The following is a 25,035-nucleotide window of genomic DNA, read 5'->3' on the forward strand; positions in this document are numbered from 1 at the left end:
CCGCCTACTTGATAAATGCGACAAGGCAGCATTCCTTCTCCCGTCTATCGGCAAGTTATAGGTTGGATTGGTTGGATCGAGTAACGCCGCACCACTACCGCACACGCGGACGCACTCCGCTGTTTCGGCCGACCACGGGCAATGGGAATCTCATTCATGAAAGCGTGTTTTCAGCACAGGTGTCTATCGCGGTGGTGTTTCCGGGGGTTCAAGGATCGCCGCATTCCGCCGGTAGGTAGGTGCGTCTCGTGATCGGCTTTACGTTCGCGCCTTCTGTAGCATCGACAAAGTTATGGTCGAAGTCGCCATTACGCGGAGGGGGACCAGTGAATTCCGTAGTAATATATCTTGTTACGTGGCGGCGTAACAACATTACAGATGAAACTATGTAACGCGGACCTCTCGTCCACTGTCTCGATTGTGCAGGCGAACGCCGCGCTGGGCGTCTGGAGTTAGAAGCCTGGTTAACGGCTGAACAACTGCCCACTCGGGCGTAGTTGCTGACTCAGAAACAGGCACTGGTCCGTATGTTGGTAACGCGCCAGTTCGGAGCGTAACTAATAAATGCAGCCCATTCAAAAAAAAAAAAAATCTGGATCTTTTGCGTGAATTATCACGCGTGGTGGTTAATTCTCTCTCTCTCTCTCTCTCTCTCTCTCTCTCTCTCTCTCTCTCTCTCTCTCTCTGCTTCGAAAAATCTGTGGTATAAAATAAAATAAATAAATGCTACAATGCGGCCACCATGCGGCAGAAGGATAAAAAAATACCCCTCCGGAACGATAATTGCCAGTGCGACAATGGCCCACTTAAAATGGTTTCCTGGAAGTGCATTTTCGGGGAAGGTGGTTAGTACAGTTAGATTAGCTGTTTTTTTTTCTCTTTTTGTACAATTTGTGGTTGTGAGCGACAGTACTGGGGCTGAGCGACCCCCGATGAGTGCTGGCCACGCGCCGCCAGTGCAGCGCCAACCATGAGAGAGAGAGAAATAACTTTTATTTGTCCAGTTTGTGGAGGAGAGCTAGACCTCCACCCTAGGCGTCGGCCAGGAGCCCTTGGGTCCTAGCAGCTTCTTCGGCTAACTGGACGGCCCAGACTTGATTCGCCGGGTCTGAGCTGAGCAGTACGGTCTCCCACTGCTCATTACTGCTAATTTTGCGGCTCTGAGGAGTCGCCTGAGGACATGCCCATAATATATGTGCAAGATCGGCCCGTTCCTTGCATCTCCGACATTTATCTGAAAACTGTCCAGGATAACAATGATTATACGCGACGGGGTTCGGGTACGAGTTCGTCTGAAGAAGTCGCCAAACCACAGATTGCCTTTTACTGAGGGATGGATGAGCGGGGGGGGGGGGGGGGGGGGGGGGGGGGTAGCGGGCTCGTTCAAGCCGGTAATGAGTAGTCAGCTCTCTCTGTAAGACACAAGCCTGTCTCTGCCCGTCCAGCGAAGCGAGTGAGTGTCTGGGTCAGAAGTGTCGACGCCAGCTCGGTCGGTAAAGCCTCGAGCCGCATCGTGCGCACACTCGTTTCCGGCCAGGCCCGAGTGGGCCGGTGCCCATATCAAGTGTATCTTCCCGTTCCGCTCGTCATGGGATCAAGATTTTAGGATTTGGGACGCCTCGGGTGAAATTCGCTCTCTCGAATAATTTAAAATAGCCGACTTAGCGTCGCTAACAATGAATCTAATTTTTGGAGAAGCTGTCATCGCCAGGGCGATGGCCGCCTCTTCACCCACCTCTGTGTCCGTCGTGCGGACCGAGCATGAGGCAATTGAATCCCCACGGAAATTGACCACTGCGAGGGCCATGGCGTCGCGAGCAATGCAATCAGCGGCGTCTACGTATACCACGTCCTCTGATTTTTCATATCTTTTGTCTAGGGCTTTGGCCCTGGCCTGTCGCCGCTCTTGCATGGTTATGTACAGGGTGCACGTTTTTCGGTAGCGGTGGTATGTCCATGCTATCTCCTATTCCCGCTGGTAGGTCTATTTTGGCTCGGGGTATCCCTGCGGGAAAAATGCCAAGCGATTTGAGGATCTGTCTGCCGGTTTAGACTCTGGATAAATCGGAAAATATTCAGGGACTCAGCTTGCACTAACGCGCAAGACTTGAATGGCGAAGCTGTTGTAGGCGATCACTGACGGACACAAAGTTGAGTTTTAGTATCGTTGTGGTGTCGTGGTTGACGTCGGCGTCATGGCATTTTAATGACCTTATGTTGAGCCAGGCCAGAGTGAGCTCGCCGTTTTGCTCGACGCGTTTCCGTTCTCCACTCTGCAAGCGCCACTTATCGTCTCTAGCGGATGCTTTGCACGCCGAGCCTCTCGAGGCGCGGCCTCTTCCTCAGCCGTGCGAACCATCCGCGGACGGGCCATGGGGAGTCAGTGATCACCCACAGCAGCTTCGACATTCAAGTCGCGACTCTTCTACGGTACAGAGCGCATGCGCACGGCAACACGAGGACGAACGAACGAGGGGCGAACGCTGAAGTTTTTTTGTTGCCAGTGTTGGCCAATCTCTCTGAGTGGGTATGCTTGGCTTGACGAACGCGCTCCCGAGACAAGTCAGAATGAATTAAAATCAGCCCATCAAAGGAACCCATTCCCACAAGAAGCATCCAAATAGACGGCAAGGATGTCAATTCAAACCAACGGTCAGAATACGGCGCATGTACGTGCAAGAAGACAGGAAAGCAACCTCCACGCTGAGCAACCTAAGAAAAACAACGCAACAACTAGCGAGGGTCATCAGACGCATCACACGGACCAGAAAAGGCATGAGAGAAGAGGAAACAATCAAACTCATCCAGTCACTCATAATGAGCAGGATCGCATACAGTCTACCGTTTCACCACCTGGACCAAAGACAACAAGAAGGAGTAAACGCTATCATAAGAACGGCTTACAAGATCGCCCTCGGCTTACCCATCTACACCTCCAACGAGAAGTTCTATAACCTGGGAATCTGCAATACCTTCCAAGAAGTCCAAGAAGCCACCCTCGAAGCACAAAAAGAGAGGCTATTGAAAACAAGAACCGGCAGGGAAATCTTAAGAAGAGCGGGCCACACCATTCACACCGAGTTCGTACGAAGAACAACAAAGCTGCAACCAGAACAACGCAAAGCTCTCAAAATTTCACCCATTCCAAAGAAAATGAGCCCCCTCTACAACAAAGGTAGAAGACAAGCAAGAATTAACTATATAAGAAGCACATACGGGAAAAATCCAGATGAAGAATACACGGATGCCGCCACCAACCACCACGGAATATCATCAGCCGTAGTTGTGGATGCACGGGGCAAACTCCTGGACTTTCTCATGGGCAGAAAACAAACATCTCAAGAAGCTGAAACCACAGCCATACTACTCGCTGTAAGATGGGGAGAGTATAACAACAAAAACCTCATCATCATCACGGACTCTACAAGAGCCATTAGAAATCTAATATGCGGCTTTATTCCCATAGAAACCAGGAATATTCTACCAGCCGAACCAAAAGGCCAACATAGAATATTATGGAGCCCAGCACACGAAGGCCTTGAAGGAAATGAGAGAGCCGACTCCCTAGCGAGGCAAATCAACAGCCGCATGGAAACGGACTACTCTTACACCCTCCCTCCCTTCATGTCGCTTAATGAAAGGCTTTACACTCAAAGGCAAGCGAGAAAGACCATGCCCGCACCGCATCACATGTTAGATGCCGAAGACGCACGAAACATAAGAAAACTTCAAACCAACGTTTTCCCACACAAATCCAGACTGTCTCTCATGTTCCCAGAGAGATATAACGAAGAATGCCACAAATGCAAATTACGAGCAGACTTATTCCACACAGTCTGGAACTGCCCTATAATTTGGCAACAGAACACCTACCAAACCTCTAGATAGTCCTAGGATTTAGCACTGTCCAGCTCGGACCTTTCGACACAGCGTGAGCTGCTAGAGAGAGCCAAGCTGGGAGCCTTTGCTACTGGAGTCCTGGAAATAGGACTTCACCCATAACTCTTTCCACATTCCCGTCTTCCTATTTTCAAATAAAGTTTATCTCTCTCTCTATTGGGAGAGAGAGAGAGAGAGAGAGAGAGAGAGAGAGAGAGAGAGAAAGAGAGAGAGAGAGAGAGAGAGAGAGAGAGAGAGAGAGAGAGAGAGAGAGAGAGAGAGAGAGAGAGAGAGAGAGAGAGAGGAGAGAGAGAGAGAGAGAGAGAGAGAGAGAGAGAGAGAGAGAGCTAGAAAACTCAAGTCCGAGCCGCGGAGTTGTGAGTCCTCGGAGTTGTGAGTCCCACGGTCGGTCCTCCGACGGTGCCGGGCTTGGCGGAGGTGCACAAAGGGGTTCAATGTGGGCACCCAAGAGGGACCACAGGGCGGCCCGTAGGCACGCATGCACGAACGCTCTGCATTTCCTTGATATTTTAGGTGCGGACACCTTACACAAACGGTTTGCTCAAGAGCTTCGCTGTTATAATAAACAGGGATCTGCAGTCTGGGTTCACGGCGTGGTAGCGTTCGGACGTGTCCCACCCCATCTCTACCTGGCAATCTCGACAGTGTCTTATACGAACCAAGTTGAGGATGCCTTGTACCTCCAACGTAAACTCATCCCTCTCGTCGAGTTGAATGTTTGTTTTATTCTGCGTGTTCAGATGTGTTTGTGCCACCCATTGCTTGACAATACTTTTAAGAAAGGCACGCAATAACCCTGTGATTGTTTCTTTGTCTATCGCTTTTATTGAAAAGTTGATTGGCGTAATAAGTTGTAAGGCGCTGCTGCGATTCGCTCAATTGTTTATTTTATAACGTCGTCCGTTCGCACAGAGCTGCAGGCGTCCTCCCCGCTGTTCATATCCAGATGTCGGAGGTCGAGTCTCCACCCGGCAGCCGGATCTCGTGCCCAAGAGAGGGACCGTCCGGCTCGTCGCCAAAGTCCACCAAGAAGTTCTGGTCGATGGACAGGCCCCCCCTCACGGTGTCCACGTTCATGCGAATCACCATGCCACCCTTCCTGTGAGCGGTAAACAGAGAAGGTCAACGCTCTGTATAATAAAGAGCTGCTCTGATTTTAATTTTTTTTCCAGAGCATATGGCAGGCACAAGCGGGCATTGGTTACCGAAAGAAACAGCGGCGTCGTATTTCTCGTGCACTTATATCGTACACGAGTGTGTTCTTGTGCTCTTACACGCAACAACTTCGCTAAGCGCAAGAACTCAAGCTCTGGGAACCTTTATTCTTAATCATTACCTGGAAAAAACAAACCTGAAATTGGGCTGTCTGTCCGTTCGTCCATCCGTAGCGTGTGACACGATGCGCTCCATAGGTGTACAAGGGGCACATGGAGTATACATTAAATGACCTATGGAGATGTGAATGTGCGCAGATACGCCGTTGGAAGGAATGCTTACGCGCTATCAACAACTGCCGCAAGGGAGTTTCTGCGATTTTTTCCCCCTACATTTCTGACACTGACCGGTCCGAGTTTAGCCAACGTGCTTCCCATCATTTCGAAACTATGAAAGATTACCGTGACTGAAACATCCGTGTTGCTTGTGGACAATGGCCTTTAAAAATCGCTGTGTACCATGATGTAAGGCGTTTTAGCTGAATTCACTGCACTGACAAAGGTGCCGAGGTAATGCCCTATATACGCCGAGCAGCATCTGAGGATTCTCCCGAGCAATGACGTGTTGCGCTGTTGTTGTACCCAGTCACTATACATAAACATAATGGCCAGCACACATTTCAGGCCAGCTAAATGTTCTCAACCTCCGGAGTGCCCACTATATAGCGGCAGTAGCACTCACTCCCACATGTCCGGGTAGAACTGCTTGTCCCAGGGCCCGTAGAGGGTGGTGCTCGCGTACAGCCTCTTCCCGTCCAGGCTCAGCTGCAGCATCTGGGCCGCGCCACGCACGGGCTTGTCCTGGATCGTGCACTGAGCAGGCTGGCCCTGCACAAGAAGGGCGAACAGTGTGTGTGGACCCGGCTGTTTGTTGCTGCGCACAAGACCAAGGGCTATGGTGAATGCAAGGTGTGTGCGAAATACGGTTGGTGTAACGTCCGCGTAAGCCACTATAGTCACTTGAGCGATGACAGTGAGCGCGCTAAGTTTTGTTCGACTGTCTCCTCGGGCAATTTGGCTGCAACAAGACGTACGGTCATGGACAAACGAAACGCGAACAGAAAAACGTGAACCAGAGCCCACAAATAGCGTGATTTCTTTCCATGCAAGAAGCCAAAATGACGCGTGGCTTAGCTACAAAAACAAAGTTGGGAAATAGGGCTGTCTAAATAAACCAATAGTAGGCCATTATTGTACGTCAACGAAGAGCATCTTTCAATTTTGCGTGTTCTGGTTCATATTTTCGTGGACGCATTTCATTTTTCTATGGCTGTACAACCATTGCCTGCAAGAGAACTGGTGGGCGGTGCAACGCTGTTTAAACTATACATTACAGCAATGAACTATGCGTAGCAGATGGAACCCGGCCAAAAATCTTCTGTGACTGTTAGCCCTAACCATACTCAGGCGTCTTCAATTAGCCTCGTTACAATTCAGCGCTCCGCTACACCGTTCGCGCGTGCTACAAGTTGGCGTAGCGTGGCGAAGCACCTGCGCTTTGCGGAAAGCCCGCCTTCCGTCTAATTGTTGAGACAAGCACCTGCCGCGAGCTAGGTCCCGCCAGCGATGACTCAAGCTGCGGCAGTTGCAAAATACAAAATACAAAACAAACGTTTCGCCATGCAGGTGAATCTGCCAGCCGACGCCGCTCGCCGAGATCTCCTCCCCCCCCCCCCCTCTCCCCCCCACCTTCCTGTCTCAGGCTCAACGTTCGCCGCTACCGCCGGCTCACGAACCGAGGGGAAAGAGTGATCGTACGTGTGTATCTGTACTATGTTCGGGCCGCGTGCAAAGCACCAGGAAAGCTGTTTGACCGTTAGCTCTTTGGTGGGGTGGGGGTGGGTGTGTTAAATACGCGGTTTCTCCGAGCGCATAATTCATTCGATTGACAGCATCAGATCCCGCTGCCGCTCCGTTCGAGTCATGCTGTAAGCTCGCCCGAAGGGTGATGCTCGTGTACCGTCGCTGCTCATCTCTCGCCATGCAGTAAACCAGTTAAGTTTTGCCTTCAGCTTTTTGTCGTAAACACCAAGGCAACTGCTGCTTGCCGATCGTCACCACGCCACCTCTACATGACGGAGGCGACGGAGCCCAGTTTGGGGATGCCTTCGCAATGTGACAGCCTGTAAATTGTGTGCACACATTGTGGCTAGTGGAAGATGTAGGAAATTGCTTCTTTGATTGCGAAGTGCTCGGCCGATGTCGACGACACTGTCCGTTCGACCCGAAAGGAGTACATTTTACCGGTATAGGCTACATACATTCCGGACACGCTACCCTCAGATGAAATCTAGCAGTCTGAATAGGTGTGTGCAGTATAGGGACCGGGCAGCTGGACGGGTGGCGCCACCACTCGGCGCTCCCCTCGTCAGTGGAATGAGCCGGTGCATTGGACTACACAGCCTCCTGTTGTTTTTGTCGTGTTTGCTTCGGTGCTTTGTATGTTTTGGTGGCGTTGTGAGCAGACATGTGAGATGAAACGAAGTCTAAACAGATGTGTTGAGTTCTTAGATGCAGTAATGACTACGTAAACTTGTCGGACGCGTCTAAAGTTGGGTATCGGCTGCAATGGCATGAGCGCTTTTTGCAGCGATCTGCGCTTGGCTCCACCCGTTCTGAGTACGAATAAAACTACCATTATTAGTATTATTTTCTTCTTAAATGCACTAACGGCTACGCAAACTTATTGGATGCTTGTAAGGTTGGGGAAGGGCTACATTGACACGAGCGCTTTTTGCAGCGCTCTGCTGCTGGCTGCGCGCGATCTGAGTAGGAATAAAACTATTAGCAATATTAGAATTCTTTTCTACCACTTTAAATTATCTTCACTGGTTTCAATGACTACGGTTTCCACGCCAGCCTTAGCGCTGGGATACCTCGATACGGGTGCTTTAAATAGAAAGGCACCTGCATACGAGATGGATTACCTTGTAGCCGTAGAAATGTTGCGGTAGTTTACACTTTCTGTAACCGTGATCTTTGTACCTTCGGTTTTGGTGAGCGACACTGTGACAGCATGGGAGCCTGAAAGCCGAAGTGGAAATCCCACGTTTGTGGTGGCCATTTTATCAAGAGCCAAAGTTATTCACCAACTCAACAGCCCAAGCTACAAACCATCCCTCCTCCCCTCCCCGTTTTACCCCCTGCGTAGAATAAAGGCTGGCACCGATAGTTAAAAAATGTGGCAGTGTTAACGTCAGCCGGTGTTTTTTAATGCTTAAGTATTCTTTACAGAGTACCTATAAAAATCGTGTAATGCCTGGTGAAGACACCAAGAACGCGCGATTAGTTGCCTCAAATATAGGTGCATGAGCCCGAGTCCTCCACCACAGACACATTTCCGACACTCTGGAAAAAGTTTAGATTTGGAGAGGGAGCATGGAAGTTCAAAATTAAACAGCAAAATCATCTAGCCCTCGGTCTAATGATTATGGTGGTTGAACACAAAGCTTTCTTCGTGCGAAATCGAATGGGAAATGGTCAAAGTCAAAGACGCTGCGATCAAAAGTCCAAACTGCGTGCTGGTCAAATTCGACGCTTAACTAATCAAAGTTTAAATCCAGAAGGCAACCAAGGAAACCCATACGATAGAGCTTTGCGATAAACCATCATCGTCGTTAGACGGAGGTGTGCATGATTTTTCAAGCGTAGGTAGCAGCTTGTAAACCGACCGCAGCATTCAGTTGTGAAGTCGAGTACAGGTTTTGGGCACCCTCTTGTCTTACGTCCTTCAACCACGCAGGAATTGATTTTTGAAAAACCATTTACCAACTAGCCAGCAACCATTGCAATTCTTGTAAAGCAATGCTTCTTCACGACAAGCAATAACATTCTACTATCATGCGGTATTTATTCTATCAATGATTCCCGATGACTGTAGTAAGAGCATTTCTGTGAAATTAAACACGTTTCAGCCGTAGGTAATGAAGATACGGAAGCGTCACAATTTCTGTTTTAAGGTAAATCTTCGAAGACACCCTCCAACTTTGTCTTTCGCTTGTGCACGACGTCGGCGCCGTTTCGTCATCAACTGCGAAAGGCCAGCGCCGCAGCATTCCTAGATCGGTCGCACACACCGGCTTTGTGGGAGCATTTAGCGGCAATATACACCTCGATTCGCGAAACTGCATACAGGCATGAAAAAATTGCATGAAGCAACGAACTCTCACTTCCAGCTTGACTTCCAGCTTGGCGCATTGAGCGTCGTCTGCTATTTGTAAATACTGAGTATGGGCGTATGGCATGCCGAGCCCATGGCATGGAATGCCTTGTAAACATCACATCCACACTCAAGGTTTACCGATCTGAAAAATGCACGCGGGGTTACGTTCGCTTTGCAAGCCGCACCGCTAAACAACGAAAGAAAACCATGCACAACTACGCTGCGCTGACCGCCACCGGCATTCCACTGACGAGCGGTTCGCCACGGGCGGCGCTGTTCGCTGAAACGACGGTGGTGCCATACAACGGCCGCCCGGTCCCTATACCCGAGGACACGCTGCTGAAGAGGTCTAGTGCTGTCTGAAGAAGCACAACGCGGTGCATGCATTTCTCAGATTAAGCAAAGGCATGGTGCTCTGTTACGAGGCCGGGGCGCACAGTTGCCATCAATTTGAAAGTGATCACGGTACATCGACCGGTGTACCATTAAATTCAAGCTGCATAGCGGAAGATTTTGGAACCGCGAAGATAATAACCGCGCGCCGCTTTCTTTACCTCGCAGGCTGTTCTGGGCTGCTACCGTTCCCCCTGTTTAATACCCCTGCCACACGGCAAATCTAATGTCATTTGAAGTGAATGAAGTTAGCTATTAATGACATTCGGTTTGGCCGTGCGGGTCTACACGGTGAAACAAATGTCATTTGATAGTAAAAGTGGTGACGATTAGCAAGCCCGCAAAATTGCAAAAATATAGTTCAAGCGCGTCTAAAATTTTTCATGCGTAATAGTTTTTAAAAACAAAACAAATAATTACATTTTTAATTAAAAAGAAGAAAATCACCGTTTTAGTCGGCATAAGTAGCCATCACAAGCCGAGACACGTACGCAAGAAATCCGTGTCAGGGTAGCGCGTGCATTGGGGACTAGATTTTGTTTTTGCAAGTACTTGCTTGTCTGTATTTATTAAAAAAAAACATGAAGGGGAAAATGCAAGTTTACTGACGGTTTTTAGGAGCAGTATTCTTTTATTAATTTCTGAACGTTCTTGTCTAGTGACACGCCACTGCTGTCGAGGCCACTCATTTTGCCGCTGAATGAGCTCCCCAACCTCATTTAGCCGCTAAGTGCAATTCTCCTGGAATGTCTTTCGGTATTCTCGTGTAGCGCCGAAGTAATGACATTTAGAGCAGAATGACAGTTGCTCTAAATGTCATTATATCTGCCGTGTGACAGGGATGTAACTCGGCACATTTTTCTGTTTGCTTCTCTCATATGGAAATCACCTTCGTGCGTCATTGCTTCATATCTTGGCTAGCGACTGTCTGTGCAAAAGCTGATAAACTTTTCCATGCCCTCACAGGTCTTGATAACACTGCCACCGTCTTCTGCAGCACGCACGCACGCACGCACGCACGCACGCACGCGCGCGCGCACACACACACACACGCACGCGCGCACACGCACACAGGCACACACATCACGCTCACACACACACACGCACACACACACACACGCACGCACGCGCACGCACGCACGCACACACACAATGAAGCGTTAGTGCGCAGCGGCACACTAAACGCAAAAAACAACAAAAAGCTGTTACTTGCAAGAAGGGAGTGACAGCTGCTAAGTGAACAGCTAAAAGATTGGGGGAAGCTACTCCGCTGTGTCTGTCGTCAGTGGAGGGGATGACGTAACGGGGCACTGCAGCTTGTTTCGAGCAACTACCTTCAAATTAATCGCGACTGTGCATGCTTTTTGCAGGTTACCGGCAGCACCTTCTCTTCATCGAGTACAAAGCATGGGCGACTTTCTTCCCACTACGCCTCCGACCCCTTCATTGCGGCCGCCGTAAGTGTTCGCCTAAGTAGTAACGGGGAATGCGACTTGCGCAGTTAGTGGAGTACAAAAGGAATAAGGAGGATTGGACGATGCCATTGACTCTGCCTGTCATCAAGTAACGGCGGCCGGTAATGTTCTAACAGGGGAGCTGTTGTACAATCCGCAAGTTCGGTGTAGCAAAAAAAAAAAAAAAATACCAAGAAAATGCTCACCGCTCGTGAGCGCATGCCTCGCGGCGACAACCGAGGCCCCGGCACGTGCAGTGGCTTTAACAACAACAACAACAAAAAATTCCAGCGGTGTCGTAAAGCGCTACCGCGCATGTAATGTTTGCTATGATGAAGACGACGATATCGATGCATATGACGATGACTATTACTAGCACAATGCAAAGCAACGACGGAACGTCTATAGATAAACAATTTCAAACTTGTACAAAAGCGTGGTGATGTGTCCTTCAGTGCTCACGTATGAAGAAATCCTGCTGCTTCGCTATGGTTGAAGCCTCGCGCGACTTAGTGCATGGTTCGCCAGTTGAGCTTGGGGAAGTCTACAATGCTGAGGATGTCTTTGCATCCACCACTCGCCGCGAAGAAGGCGACGGCCTCTTCGATGCATATGACTACGATAGCTATCGCCGCAACTATGCAAATAAACGATGATACTGAACCTTAACTATATACACGACCGGCAATTCTCACCCACAGCAGCTTCGCCATTCAAGTCTTGCACGTGAGTGTAAGCTTCCCTTACTTTTTTCCTCACACACAAATGGTGCATCAGTCAACCCTACGTGTCTTTAATGTCCGCTCTCCCCACAACGATCAGCCATTTTGCAGTGCCCCTTAATTGACAAGCGAAGCTGAAATAAAACAATCTCATGACTATGTGGAGTACGCGTACTCCATTCCGAATTTTGTTTGAAATTTTAAATATATGCATCTGTTTTTTTCTCTTTTTTTTGCTTTTTCCTTCCTGACATTGTTCTCTACCAGGTCTCATGCACCCCTCTCCCCGTCCATAACAGGAACGCAACTATAATTAATATCCCCCGTTAAAGCAACATGCACAGGCTAAATATATCACTTACTAATGCCTTTAGTGCCACATAAAATGGCTAGTTCACAACATAGCAGACAGCACGAGCAGTTTTTCGAAGACGGTGAAATATGCGATTCAACTAGCACATCGTAAACCTCGACCATATATCCTCAACTAGACGTTCCAGCAAACGTTCAGCGCACAGCAGCCACGCGTGCGGTTTGGCGCGCGCGCAAATCATGGCAGATCGTAAACGCACCCCTCAAAGCTTTTTTTTTTTTTTGTATTCAGGAAACACGCAAAATAGTTTTAGCGGTAATAAAAGCTTCGATAACTTGGATTGGGCTTCATATAAACGGCGAGAAGGCAAAACAGCAAAAGGTTGCGGCGGCAGCTCTTCGATAAGGCGGATTTAGTGGCACCCCAGAGAGCCATCGACGAAACACGATGAGGCGCAGCTTCGCGCCATCGCATCGTGTGCGCATCAAACACTTTCGAGAGAAAGTGCAAGCCTACTCTTTGCGTTGATACGGACGGATAAAGAATACGTTCTCTACCGCTTTTTAGTGACCGGGTCTGATGACGTCATCACAGTAACGTCGAGCCTGACAGTTGCTGCGTACGAGGTAACAAGGGACGGAAAGGCGTTCAGGAGACTTTCGTGTCATCTAGAAGGCGATGGTGCTTCGACACCGTCGTTAACCGCGTAATGAGCTCTCACCTTTCAGTAGTGTGATGATTGTGATGGCCCTCTTGGACAGCCAAAACAATGCCGCTACGGCCAACCATGTTTTTGCCTTGTGTGGAACAAAAACTGAACCAAGAGGAACGTACCGGAAATCAGGATTTTCTTCACGCTGTAATTAACATCCGTGTGATGAAAGGGCTCATAACGACTCCCTTTCTTTGCCACCGCACCCCCTCCTTCCGACGGCATCCTGTGTAAAATCTGTTCCGAGCACATGAACACGATTAAACAACATTCTGCTTATTTGATTATGGAGGCGAAGAGGCTCCAGGATACGAGGAACATCGTAGCGATGGTCTGCGGAACAATCGAGATATCAAGCATGCTCAGCGCCGCGTTTGCGAGATCAGACCTTTCAACATTGTGTACAAAAGGGACGGTACACACCTCAGGTTATCAGAAGTAAAAAAGGCGGATAATCAACGAACGCTTCACTCGGCGAGGTTATGAGCATACGTGATTTTTTATAGAGCACGACAGTAGGAAAACTGCAGAAGCCGCTGTATGTTTCAAAGACAACAAAACGGCAAAAAAAAAAAAAAGCATTGTGTTTGCTTTTAGGAATGAAATGCGGGAGCAGCTCGACTTATGTTCAGTTTCGTACGTGCGTACTTGCGTGGACACCTTTAGCAGGCGTCTGAAAAATAAAACTCCTTTGCCTGCTTGCAAGTTGAGGGGATCCTACTCAGGCCCAGTGCTACCGAAGCTTAAAGTCGTATCAATTCCCCCTGATCCTTCGCAAATTAGTAGGGTTTTATGGCGCAAGGCCGACAGTAGAAGTGTGACTGTCCTCATTCAAGTTTTACGGCTCGTTATAAGCGGCAAGAGGGAAACACATCCTCGTGGCTTGTAGATTTCACTGCAAATAGAAAGCATGGCATTGCTGCCCGAGAGCCATGCTCGCGTACTCCGAAAGGACCCATTCCTAGCATGCAGGAATGGGTCCAAATCGGCAAATCACATTCCTCAATCGATAACTTGGTTAATTAATTAGTTTTAATCGAATAATTTATTGATTGACTGTTTGATTGATTAAGTGAACGATTTATGAATAGACAGGCAGACAGATAGCGACGAAACTCAGTTACGTAAGTTGTGTTGGAGCTGCGACTATACTCCAGGCCAGGTTACGTTTTTGCCCATATTATCACCCCCCCCCCCCACACACACACACACACACCCACACCCACGCACGTACGCACGCATGCGTCAGCAAAGCACCACCCGTTCACTCGCACACCCTTGTCGTAGTGCTTCGAAGATGGCGTAGGTCGCGCAGCCGTATCGTTCTGTTGAGCAGGATTTACTAACTCTGCTTATGATCCTCTGCTCAATTTCAGTAAAACATATATAGAACTAACCGACTGGTCCTTCAGTTGGTTCCCACGGGTGCAGCAGACAACAAATAGGCAGCACGATTCCAGTCAGCAACCAATTCGTATTACTGAGTGGTCTCGGATCCAACCGACACAAATGGCTACCGGCGTCTTAGTGGAAGTGACCGCTTGCCCGCGTACCGCGTGGGTGGTTGTCTGATTGTGCCTTCTCAACAGTTTCGTCGGGGGCGCAGCGATTCTCCCGCCAAATCCAATTCACTCGCCGGGCAATCGCGAGACGAGCTGGCCCTCAAGAGCAAATGCCCGCCTATCCGTTTATCTGTAATCTGCGATGGTCGCACCACTTTCTTTTTACATGCTACGAGCTCTTCGGTCTCGAAGTACGTGCCCCAATTCCTGGAAGAGGCTACCTACCTGCGCGCAATATCGGCTGCCTTTAGCTATGCCCGCTGATTTCGGCAAAGCCCTGTGTGTTTCACCGATTTTAACTCCGTTCTTCCGCACCCGTTCAGCGTACGTCGTCTTTAATTTTTAGCACCACCCACTACCGGAAAGTGGGTAACAGCAATCTTGAAAAATAAATAATGAATATTCTGCTCTGGCCTTGCAGCCAGCATGTTCCATCCCATGTGTGCCTTTGTCTCCACTTGTCGGTAAGGCACTCGAAATTTCACATGTTCCCGATCCGTAGGAACTTTAACGCGTTTTGATCGGCTTGCGGTGAGGTCGAGGGCCTGCCTCGACCCCCACCTCGAGCTGTCTTCGTGCCAGCAATTCTGCAATTTTACGCACTCGGTTAAAGCAAAAAAAGATAAAAGTACGCGGGACAGGTAACGTTTTTTTTAAGGTAGACTGACCTGCCTATAGAGTTGCAGCAACGTGCTGAAGCGGATTCATATGGCAGCTTAGGCCTGAATGTATGTCGTCGAAAAAGTTTATTTCGTTGTATTTTCTTAGAGAAATGGCCATTTCATTCAGGCAAGCTTTGGCTAAAAAGTTCGGAGTGCATACACGGTCTCTGCACACGGTTTCTCAAACCCTGTGCAGAGACGGCCTAATGTTTGCACTGCTACAACGGTCACTAATGATGCAACTCTCTTGTTTATTAAAGTTACCACACGAAGCACGGAAGAAAATAGCTTTCTTCTAAGCTACTTTTTCTAAGCCTCCGCCGAAGCAAACAGAAATGTGGGCTAAAATATTTCACGCCTCAGTGATGCTTCTGCTTCTAATTAAAGCTGCTGCGCTTCATGCATAGCGTATTTTTGCTTCACTAGAAAGGACTGCTGTAAAGCTTATCCGTATTTTGATACCATAAATCATTTTCGATGGCAACTTTCTGATGAGAGAACCGGGTTGGGCCCGATTTGTACACACATCGTTTAAAAATTGCGGGTGGTGGCAAGAGGTGAGGGATATTGTCCGATATCGAATCAACGAAAGCAAGGCAATAACAACAAGAAACTATGTACTCCCAAAAAATTCTGAGTTCCGAGAATTCCGTGGTTAAAGCTGCAATGAACACTGACGCTGGGTTCCTAATTAGCGAACGCATGACGGATAAAGAGCCGCACGGTTCACTAGTAATAAACAAAGACGCCCGTCTTCTCAAGGTAATTTTGGTTCATAATACTGCAAATGAAATAGATTTTAGCGAGAAAGAAGAGCAACAGGCATCGTTTAATCCTCGGCTCAAATACATACTGACGAGTACTGCCTACATCCGTAACGTAGGAGTAAACAAAATCAGTAAACGAGAAAAAACAAGGAGAGATACAAGCGAAACAAAGCTGTACGACCTAGCGTATCTGAAGCCCACTCTACCACGTCACGTTTCATAGAAAAAGCGTGCCTTCGACCAGACGCGGGATCGAGTGTGCAGTCTTTCCGTCAGCTGCGTGCTCCGGATCTAATCTTCCGTAAAGTGGTTTTCGCACGAAAGACAGCGTGCTACCTCAACCGTTAACTGAGCTGCAGAAGAAGAAACAGATGCTCTAAGCTATTCCCTGTTTCTATGGCAACCTCGCGAACCTGAAATGTTTCAGCGACTATATGTCCCCTCTCTCGCATAGAAACCCCTTGCACAACGTACAGTGCATTCCGCGAATTGTTCACGTACTGAACGCAGTTTCACCCTGATTGGTTCGCTGGTTTAAACTACTATGCCCTTTGTAACTAGGCGTTGCTGATTTCTTTCTTCATCGCAACTAACAATTATTCGGACGACTTGGTGCGCCATTCCATAATCGCACTTTCTTCTTTAGCACAATGAGCGCTCATTGACTGACATTTTGGCAGTTCATGCGTGAGGGAACGTCTTTTCAAGGGAAAGCCGTAAATGGCCGATTGAGAAAGAAAGCCGGCGTCCTGTGTTCGTAACAGAAACGGCTCCTTCAGAAGCGTTCCATACCACGAGGCTTTCTCTAGCGTTAGTTTAAATGAGGCCCCTTCCTAAGCGTTTCGTAATGCGAGGCGTTCCACACCGCGAGCTTGAAGGGGCCACGAAGGCAAAATGCGACTTTGTTCAATTTGAAAGAACTAGCTTTTGGTAACTCACCCGGCTCTGTACCAGCCACGAAAGGTGTTTTAAAGCTAAGCTCTACTACTTTCGTACAGCGGCTTCGCGGAGGGTGCGCAAGGTGACCTTTTGACCGGCGACACACCCCTCGCAGCGCATCGCGTGATTCGCCGGGCCCGCTTTCGGCACCGCCCACAAGGCCTCGTTTTCAGTCGTTCTGCTCAAATGAGCGGCGGCCGCCGCCTGATCGGCAGCCGACCACCCCCGCAGCCTTCCACGCATGTGCGGCTGGGTCGTCTCGGGTTACGTGACTCGTCTCGCGCCCGGCGAAGAGGAACGCCGCGTTCGCCGTGAATGAAAGCTACGTTCGCCGGACCTTCTTACGTGAGCGTTGCACGGGACCGAACGGCTTTCAGCCGTGGTCCGCAATGCAGCTACATCAAAGGTTAGCCAAGCGAAACCAAGACTCAACCAGACTAAGCCAAGTTTTGCTTCGCATATCCGCGGTTGGCTGAGCTGAACCGCAGCCATTTTTTAAAACAGAGAACACGCAAGAAATATTAAAAACTTTCAAATTTTGCGCTACAGTGGCGTGCTATGAGCGGGCGTGACGTAATATGGGCCAGAACTGAACAGTAGCTTTCCGCGCGTTAACCGCATGTTAGCATCCAAGTGAGACAATACAACGTTACTAGAGGCCCCACTGCAATTGTCCAGTCACGTTTCTTGGCGGTCTAGAGAAATCGCGGGAAAGTGGCTAGGGACTCAGTACTGCTGAATCTGTTATCACGAATAACTCCATTATTTGTTTGAAGTTTGCGATAAAATTGGTATCATTGTTATCCAGAGAAAGAAGTCTTTTTCAGGGACCAAATTTGTATTTTGTCTTCATGGCGCCTTTTAAACTCGGCAGTAGCGAGATGTAGTCGTACACGCCAGTAGAACGCAGATCGAGAAAGCGGAAGAACGTAGCGAGTAGCCAGTAGATAAACGAGAGAATAGAGAGGCAGTGAAATTCACCATCGCCGTGAACTCTCCTACCATCACATGGCGGCAGGAAAGAGCAGCGACGCAGAGCGTAGGATACAGATCGAAGCCATTCTTAAGCGTTAAGGCAGATCGCAAAGCAGTGTTCCAAATGGCAAGATTACGGAGCTCTATAGTACAACACGAGGCGGAAGCAAAGTGCCTCAGGCGTTCAATTCGACATTCATGCTTTCGCATCACAATCCACAAGAAGTGATCAGGTGTTTTCTGACTTTGTGAGCGTTTGTTTATTACGACCGAGTGGGGATTTTCTCGGGCAACTCTTCCCGGCATTCATTTACATTACTTACTGGAACGTCCAGCGTTTTTAACACGAAAGTGTTTTATGCCGGGGTACACCAAGACCTCACTGACGTCATATCCGTCACAGAAATGGCGTCGCCAGAAAAAGTTGGCGCTAATGAGTGCCGACAGTTGGCGCCTCGATGCCAGCGCCTTCGCGTACGGGGTACGCGCCTGAATTGAGGCACCATCCGCTGTCGCGTTGTTCCCATGCCCGTTATGTGTTTCAAGCTGCTGTTTCCGTGCATGTCATTCTTGGTTTTGTTGTCCCGGAATAAACCGGTCATTTTTCTGTTTCTTGCGCGTCGGCGTCACTTCGCCTGGCGGGGTCAGGTTTGCAAACCTTTCGCACATGAAGAAGGTTCCTTCAACATTCAACTGCTCCTGTGAAGGCACCTTTCACTTTCGTGTTTTACCGATTCCCATGAAAGAGAGATCAATCCCTTTTTTTCTTTATGGCTTGCAGCTATCACTGTTTTTCTACTGAACACGAAATGTATCTTAAGAACGGCCAGCCAGTATGATGTGACGAGAGAGTTTTAACTTTGTGTAACGAAATCCCAACGCTAAGTGAATAAAAATATGCCAGGAAGCAGTCTGATTTGAAATGGGTCGCGCTTTTCTGCAGTCGAAGTCTGAAGTGACTGTTCCGCAGTTTTCGTACACTCAGTGCACGCATTGCTAGAAGCAACAAAAAGTGTAAGAGCATGCACAATACAGACAGTTAAATGCCATTCTAAGTAAACGAAGGCGCGAAAATGAAACGCAAGCGAATATACACCATGTTACCAATCTGGGGGCTTTTACGTTATATATACTCTGTGCCAATTCCAGAAAGCCACCGTTTCAGGTAAGTGAAATTTGGCCGGTCGAGTGCATCCACAAACGTATACATTGTTGTAGGTTATGAGGAGGCATGTATAACCATATTATGAGATGGTTCGCCTGGTGGTCGAAGGGGAAAGGACAGAATCGAATAAAGCACGTAGCTCGTTTATATTATCATAAAATGTTGAGATAATTTTAAACTTGGGCTTCTCGCTACCGACATCGCCACCCTCAGTGGCATATTTTGAGAATTGGGGCAATGTTGGTCTCTTGTAAAGCCTCTGCAAACACTACGAAAAGAAAGGGGTGGAAAATGAGCGCGCTTGGAAAGGGAGATTCGTACCTTCATTTCTTCGTCGTGCAGAACTTTGACTGGCCCGTTCTTGTAGATCGAGCCTCCCGTGAACACCTGCGCAGGTAAGCAAAGCCTTATCCCAGGTAACAACATCAAGCATGTTTTTTTTTTTTTTTGCTTCAGTGGAACTAAACATGCTTAAGGATGTGTATATATAGCAGTCGGTCCACCGAAAAAAAAATGACGGTTCGGTTACCGTTCGGGTTCCTGTGAAAAACGAATGTGACTGATCTGGCGGCATTTCTCGGCGGTCTTTCATGCCGCTGGCGACTGTATAAACAGTAATGTCTGCCAGCACTCCCAGATTAGTGCCATCTGTATAAATGCGCTCAGTTGGCGAAACGTGGCAATTTTGTTTTCATACAAGCAGCTGATGTGAAATTAAATTACTGCACATACAGGGACGTATAAAATAAAGTAAAAGATTATTAGAGACGTCTTCCTACACGAGATTGCCGTATACGTTCCGGTCCCCCAAGTTTCCTGGCATATGCAACCGCCAATATTAACTATCGCACCCTGCTTAAGGTTGTTTCTTGTTGCACAAAATAAGCGGAGGAGCTCGCGGACACAAACGTGGATGCAGTGAAATAATAAAAAAGGACACAAATCAAATGCCAGTTGAAGATTAAGGACCGGGACGTCTCGGCAAGCATCTACCGACGTATGGCAAGCCTATAACTGGGAACGCAATCCCACGCCCTCACCTTGCCCACCAGCTTAGGGTGGCTGGTGTCGCTGATGTCGTACTGCCGCACGTCACCGTGTACCCAGCAGGCGATGTACAGGAACCGGTCGTCCAGAGAGATTAGTATGTCCGTTATGACCGCTGTGGGTGGTTAAAGGAACGAACGTACGCACGGCGTTTATAAAATAGCTCAAGGAACATTGCGTGTCTCTCCTTCTCCGTATAATCCGGGTGGGTGCCCCGCCGCGCTTGTGCATTAAGGTTTGTTTTCCCCGTACGGTGCTCGCGGCGATGCGTCATTAGTTTTCGCACAGCGGCTATACTGGCTATACTGTGGTGCAATTTAAGAACGGGAAACGATGATGGTGATGATGATGATTGCTATTGGTTTCCCCTTTGTAGCGGGGTGATGACGTATCATTTTACCAAAAAGGACTAATATACCTATGTTTTATACTCTTGTTTTAATACTAGCGCTGCTTAGGGCAGGCACAAAAAAACGGAAGTTGCCACTGCGCCTCATCACCCCACCCGGCTGTTCCTCCGCGCGGCGCCAAGTGCACCTTGCTGCGAGTATTTGAGGAGCCGAAGTAACGCTTTCCCGCCTCGCTTTTGTCCAGCTTTCCGTGATTTCTCGCGCTTAATCTGCTTATAAGTTACAGCAGCGACGACAAACTGCGTGATAATAAGCAGGCGATGCCACTCATTAAGTGCAATCTTCTTCCGAAACGCGCGCCTGCGCTGACATCAGGGGCTGTCGCTTCGGCGGAGCGATACACTGCATGAGCCATTGCCGTTCTGAACTTGTATCCGAGTGTAGCGTACGCTGCGGCGGGTACCGCGACACGACTGCGCATGTGCGCGCTGCACGGTGAGGAGGGCCACCCCTTACCGGAACGAATGCACGAGAACGGCCACGTGGGCCACCCATCATCGGAACGAATGCGCATATGCCAAGTCGGATTCCGGTATCCACCGCCGCTAGCGTAGTGCACGCTAGCCGCCATGCTAAAACTCTCCATTGTTTTTGTGTGCTGGTGCATCTAGAACCGTTGCTGCTAGCTTCGCCCTCTCAGTTGACCTTCAGCGTTTGTAGAGAATGGTTTGTGGATACAGCAGCTCCGATCAAAACGGTCCCTCGACGAAGTATATAACGCTTTCTCGTCTCGCTTTTGTCCCTCTTTCTGATAGAAAATACACTGAAACCGAGAGAGATTTACAAGGCAGGAGCAGCTGCTGGCTTCTCGCATTGATGGAGTTGGAGTAACCGGAGGAGCATTATCATTAGGACTTATACTGCTCGCTTTCAGTGCTGATTTATACCACTCATTTACACACGCTTGACAGGTGTACCGACAAAGCCTATCTAGAAATTGAACAATAAAGCGAAGGCAAGGGGCGACTAAACAAGAAACGTCACAGCGTGCTACATATATACGTACCAGGCATCACGTCCATAGCCCAGCCTTTCACCTTTTTGGAGGGAACCGTAATAACCTTTTCGGCGTCCCAGCTTCCATTCTTGGTGACATATGTTGTGGAGGAAGAACCAGAAAATAAAAGTGAGGTGTCACAATCAGCTCGACATTTGTCAGAACTGAATATGCGGAAGAAAAACAAATCAAGACTTGGTCTGAGTTGCAAGAACACTTCGGTGTCCTTTCGCAGCGATGACACGAAGTGGCAACGATTACAATTTTCCTGCTGTGTTTGCTTTTCTTTTGATAACCTCCTGGACAGCCGGCAGTGGGCACTGATGTAAATGCTGAAGAACTGCCTGGTATCCCCCAGAGTTTACCTACCTTTCTGGCAGATACGCCCCGCCAAATGGAAACTCAATGGCAGATGCGCGACAGCCGCTGTATGGGCTTCTATAAGAGTTACTGTGAGAGATAGTTTTGTTTCCCATTCACTTAGTATTCATTCGCACGGCTGCCGTCGTTGCTCGTGTCGTCACTATGCCTTGCAAAACGTCAACCTTTGCTTCCTGAACGTGCTGCCAAAATAGTAACGCATGCAAGATGAGGACAAGGTAAGAACTTTGAACGCACCGGCGAATAAGAAATCCACACTCACACTTGAGCTATGCCGGCAACCGTGGCTTTGACATGGCATTCAAGAACAGCGCACTGTCATTTAAAGGTTACCTTTTGCAAAACGTCCGTCTAAAGCGGCCGTTAGCCACATAAATAAAGGTGACTACAAGAACACAGTTTGTACAGATGAAACATCGAGCTGTCTTTATAGTTCCGCCGCACTGAAGGGTATTATAATATGGAAGCTTATATTTCGGGCGTTAGCTTAGCTTGCTCTTCCCCGCATGCGGCCAATGAGTCGTATGGTGCAACTACTCATCGCATAAACACCCACTCCTACTTTCTCGAAAAAAAAAACAAATGCAATTGGTTTTGATAGGTACCATTTATGATTTGGTTTCGAAAGCTTTCTGGGCGCACAATGGCGCGCTTACGGCTATTTGATATGACGTAACTTTGATATAACAAATTAGATAACCAACTGTTGTATGAAGTGAAGCGCTCACACGACTGAAACTTCTATGACAAAATGATGCAGTCGGGTATGTCTATTGCTGATGTTGGTTGGACCAAATAAAACTCGGATGCAATAGTTTTTTCGCGAATGATGCTCAAGAATCCGTATACAGCTTACCAAGAACGGGCTGGAATCGTTATTCGCGTACGCAATTTATGACTTGAATACCATAAAACGCCCAATTGTTTCGTTTATTACTGGCCCATATTACGACCCCGAGCGTAGCAAGCTACAAAAGCATCAATTGGTTTGAACTTCCTATGCGTTAGGTGCAACTTATGCTTCTTTTTGCTGCCGAGCTGTGTGGGATGCGAGGGCGGCCGTATAAACTGCACACTAAAAAGCAATGACGGGTTAGTCTTTTTAGCCTGCTCCCCCCGTCTTTGCCCATTCCCTCGAGTAAAAGCTGCCCAAAGTTGCCATGTTTTCCTAAAGGAACTAATATAGTACCGCATGAGATCATTAATAGGATCACATTTGGCGTTTTCGCTACTTACCTGTGTCTTGAAGAATCGAAATACGGTGCCTCCCAATGCACAGCCGACGTAACCTTCGCAGGCATCGGGATTGTGCAGGAAGCGCACTTCTAAGGGCATGGTACCTTCAGGACCTAGGTCGATAGTCTGGATTTTGCGGCGGTAAGTCCAGTCCCAAACAACCAAGCTCGTACCGTAGAGCCCTGCAAGACGACGACAATAATAGCGACAAGGAGTAGAGAAATGTATGACTGTGCAAACATCTAGTTATGTTCTACAAAAGGAATCTCAAACGGTTCCACGTGGTTGCACAGTACACGCAAGTTTGTTTTATTACATTACCCATATTAATATGAAAGGTTAAGAGTGGCTGAGGCTGTGAAACAAATATCCTTCAAAAGATGGCTGCAGAGGCTGTAAAAACTTGCCGTACTGTTAGTAACGATAGATTAGACAAATGTATATGGTGGACGAAAGATTGCGTTCTACATGATGTACTCTGCCAAAAACAGCGAAAAGGCAGTGTTGTTTACCTACTGCTGCATGTTGGCTCTGACCGAGAGTGGCACATTGAAGGTAGTGGGGTGCTTGCTTTCGGAAGAAGAGCCAGGCGATGTAAAACACCTTTTAAGTGCGAATGCACTTTATAAGCGACCCCAAACCATCCACCGCCGGCGTCGGCGGCGGCGTCGGCGTCCGCAGTGCTCCTCTATAAAGAAACAGCATCCGGCGCCAGGTTTCGATCCGCGGACTCTGCGGCCGCAGCGCGACGCTCTACCGATCAAGCCACGGACGCGACGGTGATATCAGTGTTGACGCGCCTTATATCTTTAACGCATTCAAACTACGTCGTCAGCGGCGTGCGTTGGCGACTCAGCGGCGTTATAGCGGCTTGATAACTGCGTGGTGTACACGTGATACTACAAACCCGATGGAAGAGATGGAAGAGAAGGCGGCGAGGCGGTGGGCTGCGGGGGCCGAGCGCAAGCGCCGCAAGCGGGCCGACAACCGTGCATTCGCACTTTCACATTCTCCCCCTCGGGGAAATGCGGGGGAATTTTTTTTAGACTGAACGTGTTAGAAGTACCTAACGTGTGCTGCAGAATAACCTATCTCTAGCAGAGGTAAGCCGAGAGATCGGGCACTAGTATGGTTCGAGTGGGCCTCGAAGCAGTGAGCTGTTGACGTCCCTTGTGTTTCTCAGCCTAACGTGCGGCCAGGAAATCTTTGTTCGTCCGCTTTTCCGCGTCGGACCAAGACTTGCCTTGCTCGACGTCGGCCATGTTGAATCCCTTGCGGAACGCCGAGGGGGCGCCCCATTGGCTACTGACCAAGACGTTGTGCCGGGGCTGGTACCAGAAGTCGTAGCCGAAGTCGGACACATCCAACCGCGGTTGCCACGTGCCGCGCAGGTTGAACGTACGCTCCTCCAGGAGGAGGAAACTGCCTGCACGCGCGCATAATTGAGGGAGTAAGCACAGACGTAGGGACCATGCGGTTGTGGCACTATACCCGGTTACAACTTAAGAACGGCAACGGAAGTTGCCACCGTGCCTCGTCACCGCAGCCAGATGTTACTCCGCACGGCGCAAGTAGAGCGTTACTGGGAATATTTTGAACGCCGCAAGAGCCGTTTTAGTTATTTTTTGGATTTACAATGCTTATAAACCACTGCAGCGACGACAAACAAACTACGTGAGGAAAGGCAGACGATACTACGCATTCATAGCAGTCTCCTTTCAAAACGCGCGCACCCGTTGACATCCGGGTCCGTCGCTTAGGCGGAATGATACCGTACATGAGCTATTGCCGTTCTTAAAGGGACACTGAAGTGATTTGTAAACATTGCGGGATTACTAGCGCAAATTGTAGTCCCGAGTCCATAGGCCATGTTTCGACCACTCTGAGTGCGTTTACGCGAATTTATTTAGTAGAAAAATCAATTCGAAAATGCTGCCCTCCTCTCTGCACCATCGCCCATTTTCTGTGGCGTTTTCGTGTGACGTCAGGAGGAGGTAACTTGGCAATTGGCTGCAGTACTGCAC

At 48.8% G+C, this 25,035-nt stretch overlaps 1 protein-coding gene and 1 long non-coding RNA gene across 2 annotated transcripts in view; one reads left to right on the plus strand and one right to left on the minus strand.

Moving 5' to 3' along the window:
• Positions 1-60: 60 nt before the first annotated feature.
• On the plus strand, positions 61-11,460 carry LOC144179158 (uncharacterized). The gene is made up of 3 exons (XR_013324164.1): positions 61-231; positions 4,813-5,001; positions 11,040-11,460. It is a non-coding gene; the product is annotated as an uncharacterized LOC144179158 (long non-coding RNA).
• Positions 4,698-25,035, minus strand: part of LOC144179156 (methanethiol oxidase-like) — a 56,656-nt gene continuing 36,318 nt past the window's right edge. The window contains exons 5-11 of the mRNA XM_077707400.1: positions 24,255-24,437; positions 23,012-23,193; positions 21,404-21,482; positions 19,981-20,102; positions 19,262-19,327; positions 5,797-5,942; positions 4,698-4,999 (exon numbers count right to left, since the gene is read on the minus strand). Coding sequence (XP_077563526.1) covers positions 4,837-4,999; positions 5,797-5,942; positions 19,262-19,327; positions 19,981-20,102; positions 21,404-21,482; positions 23,012-23,193; positions 24,255-24,437 — 941 coding nt within the window. The 3' untranslated portion in view covers positions 4,698-4,836. The remainder of the gene's footprint in view (positions 5,000-5,796; positions 5,943-19,261; positions 19,328-19,980; positions 20,103-21,403; positions 21,483-23,011; positions 23,194-24,254; positions 24,438-25,035) is intronic.

The sequence above is a fragment of the Haemaphysalis longicornis genome, unplaced genomic scaffold, assembly GCF_048455015.1.
Source record: "Haemaphysalis longicornis isolate Haplotype H1 unplaced genomic scaffold, Haemaphysalis longicornis Haplotype H1 scaffold_4, whole genome shotgun sequence".
Lineage (NCBI taxonomy): Eukaryota > Metazoa > Arthropoda > Arachnida > Ixodida > Ixodidae > Haemaphysalis > Haemaphysalis longicornis.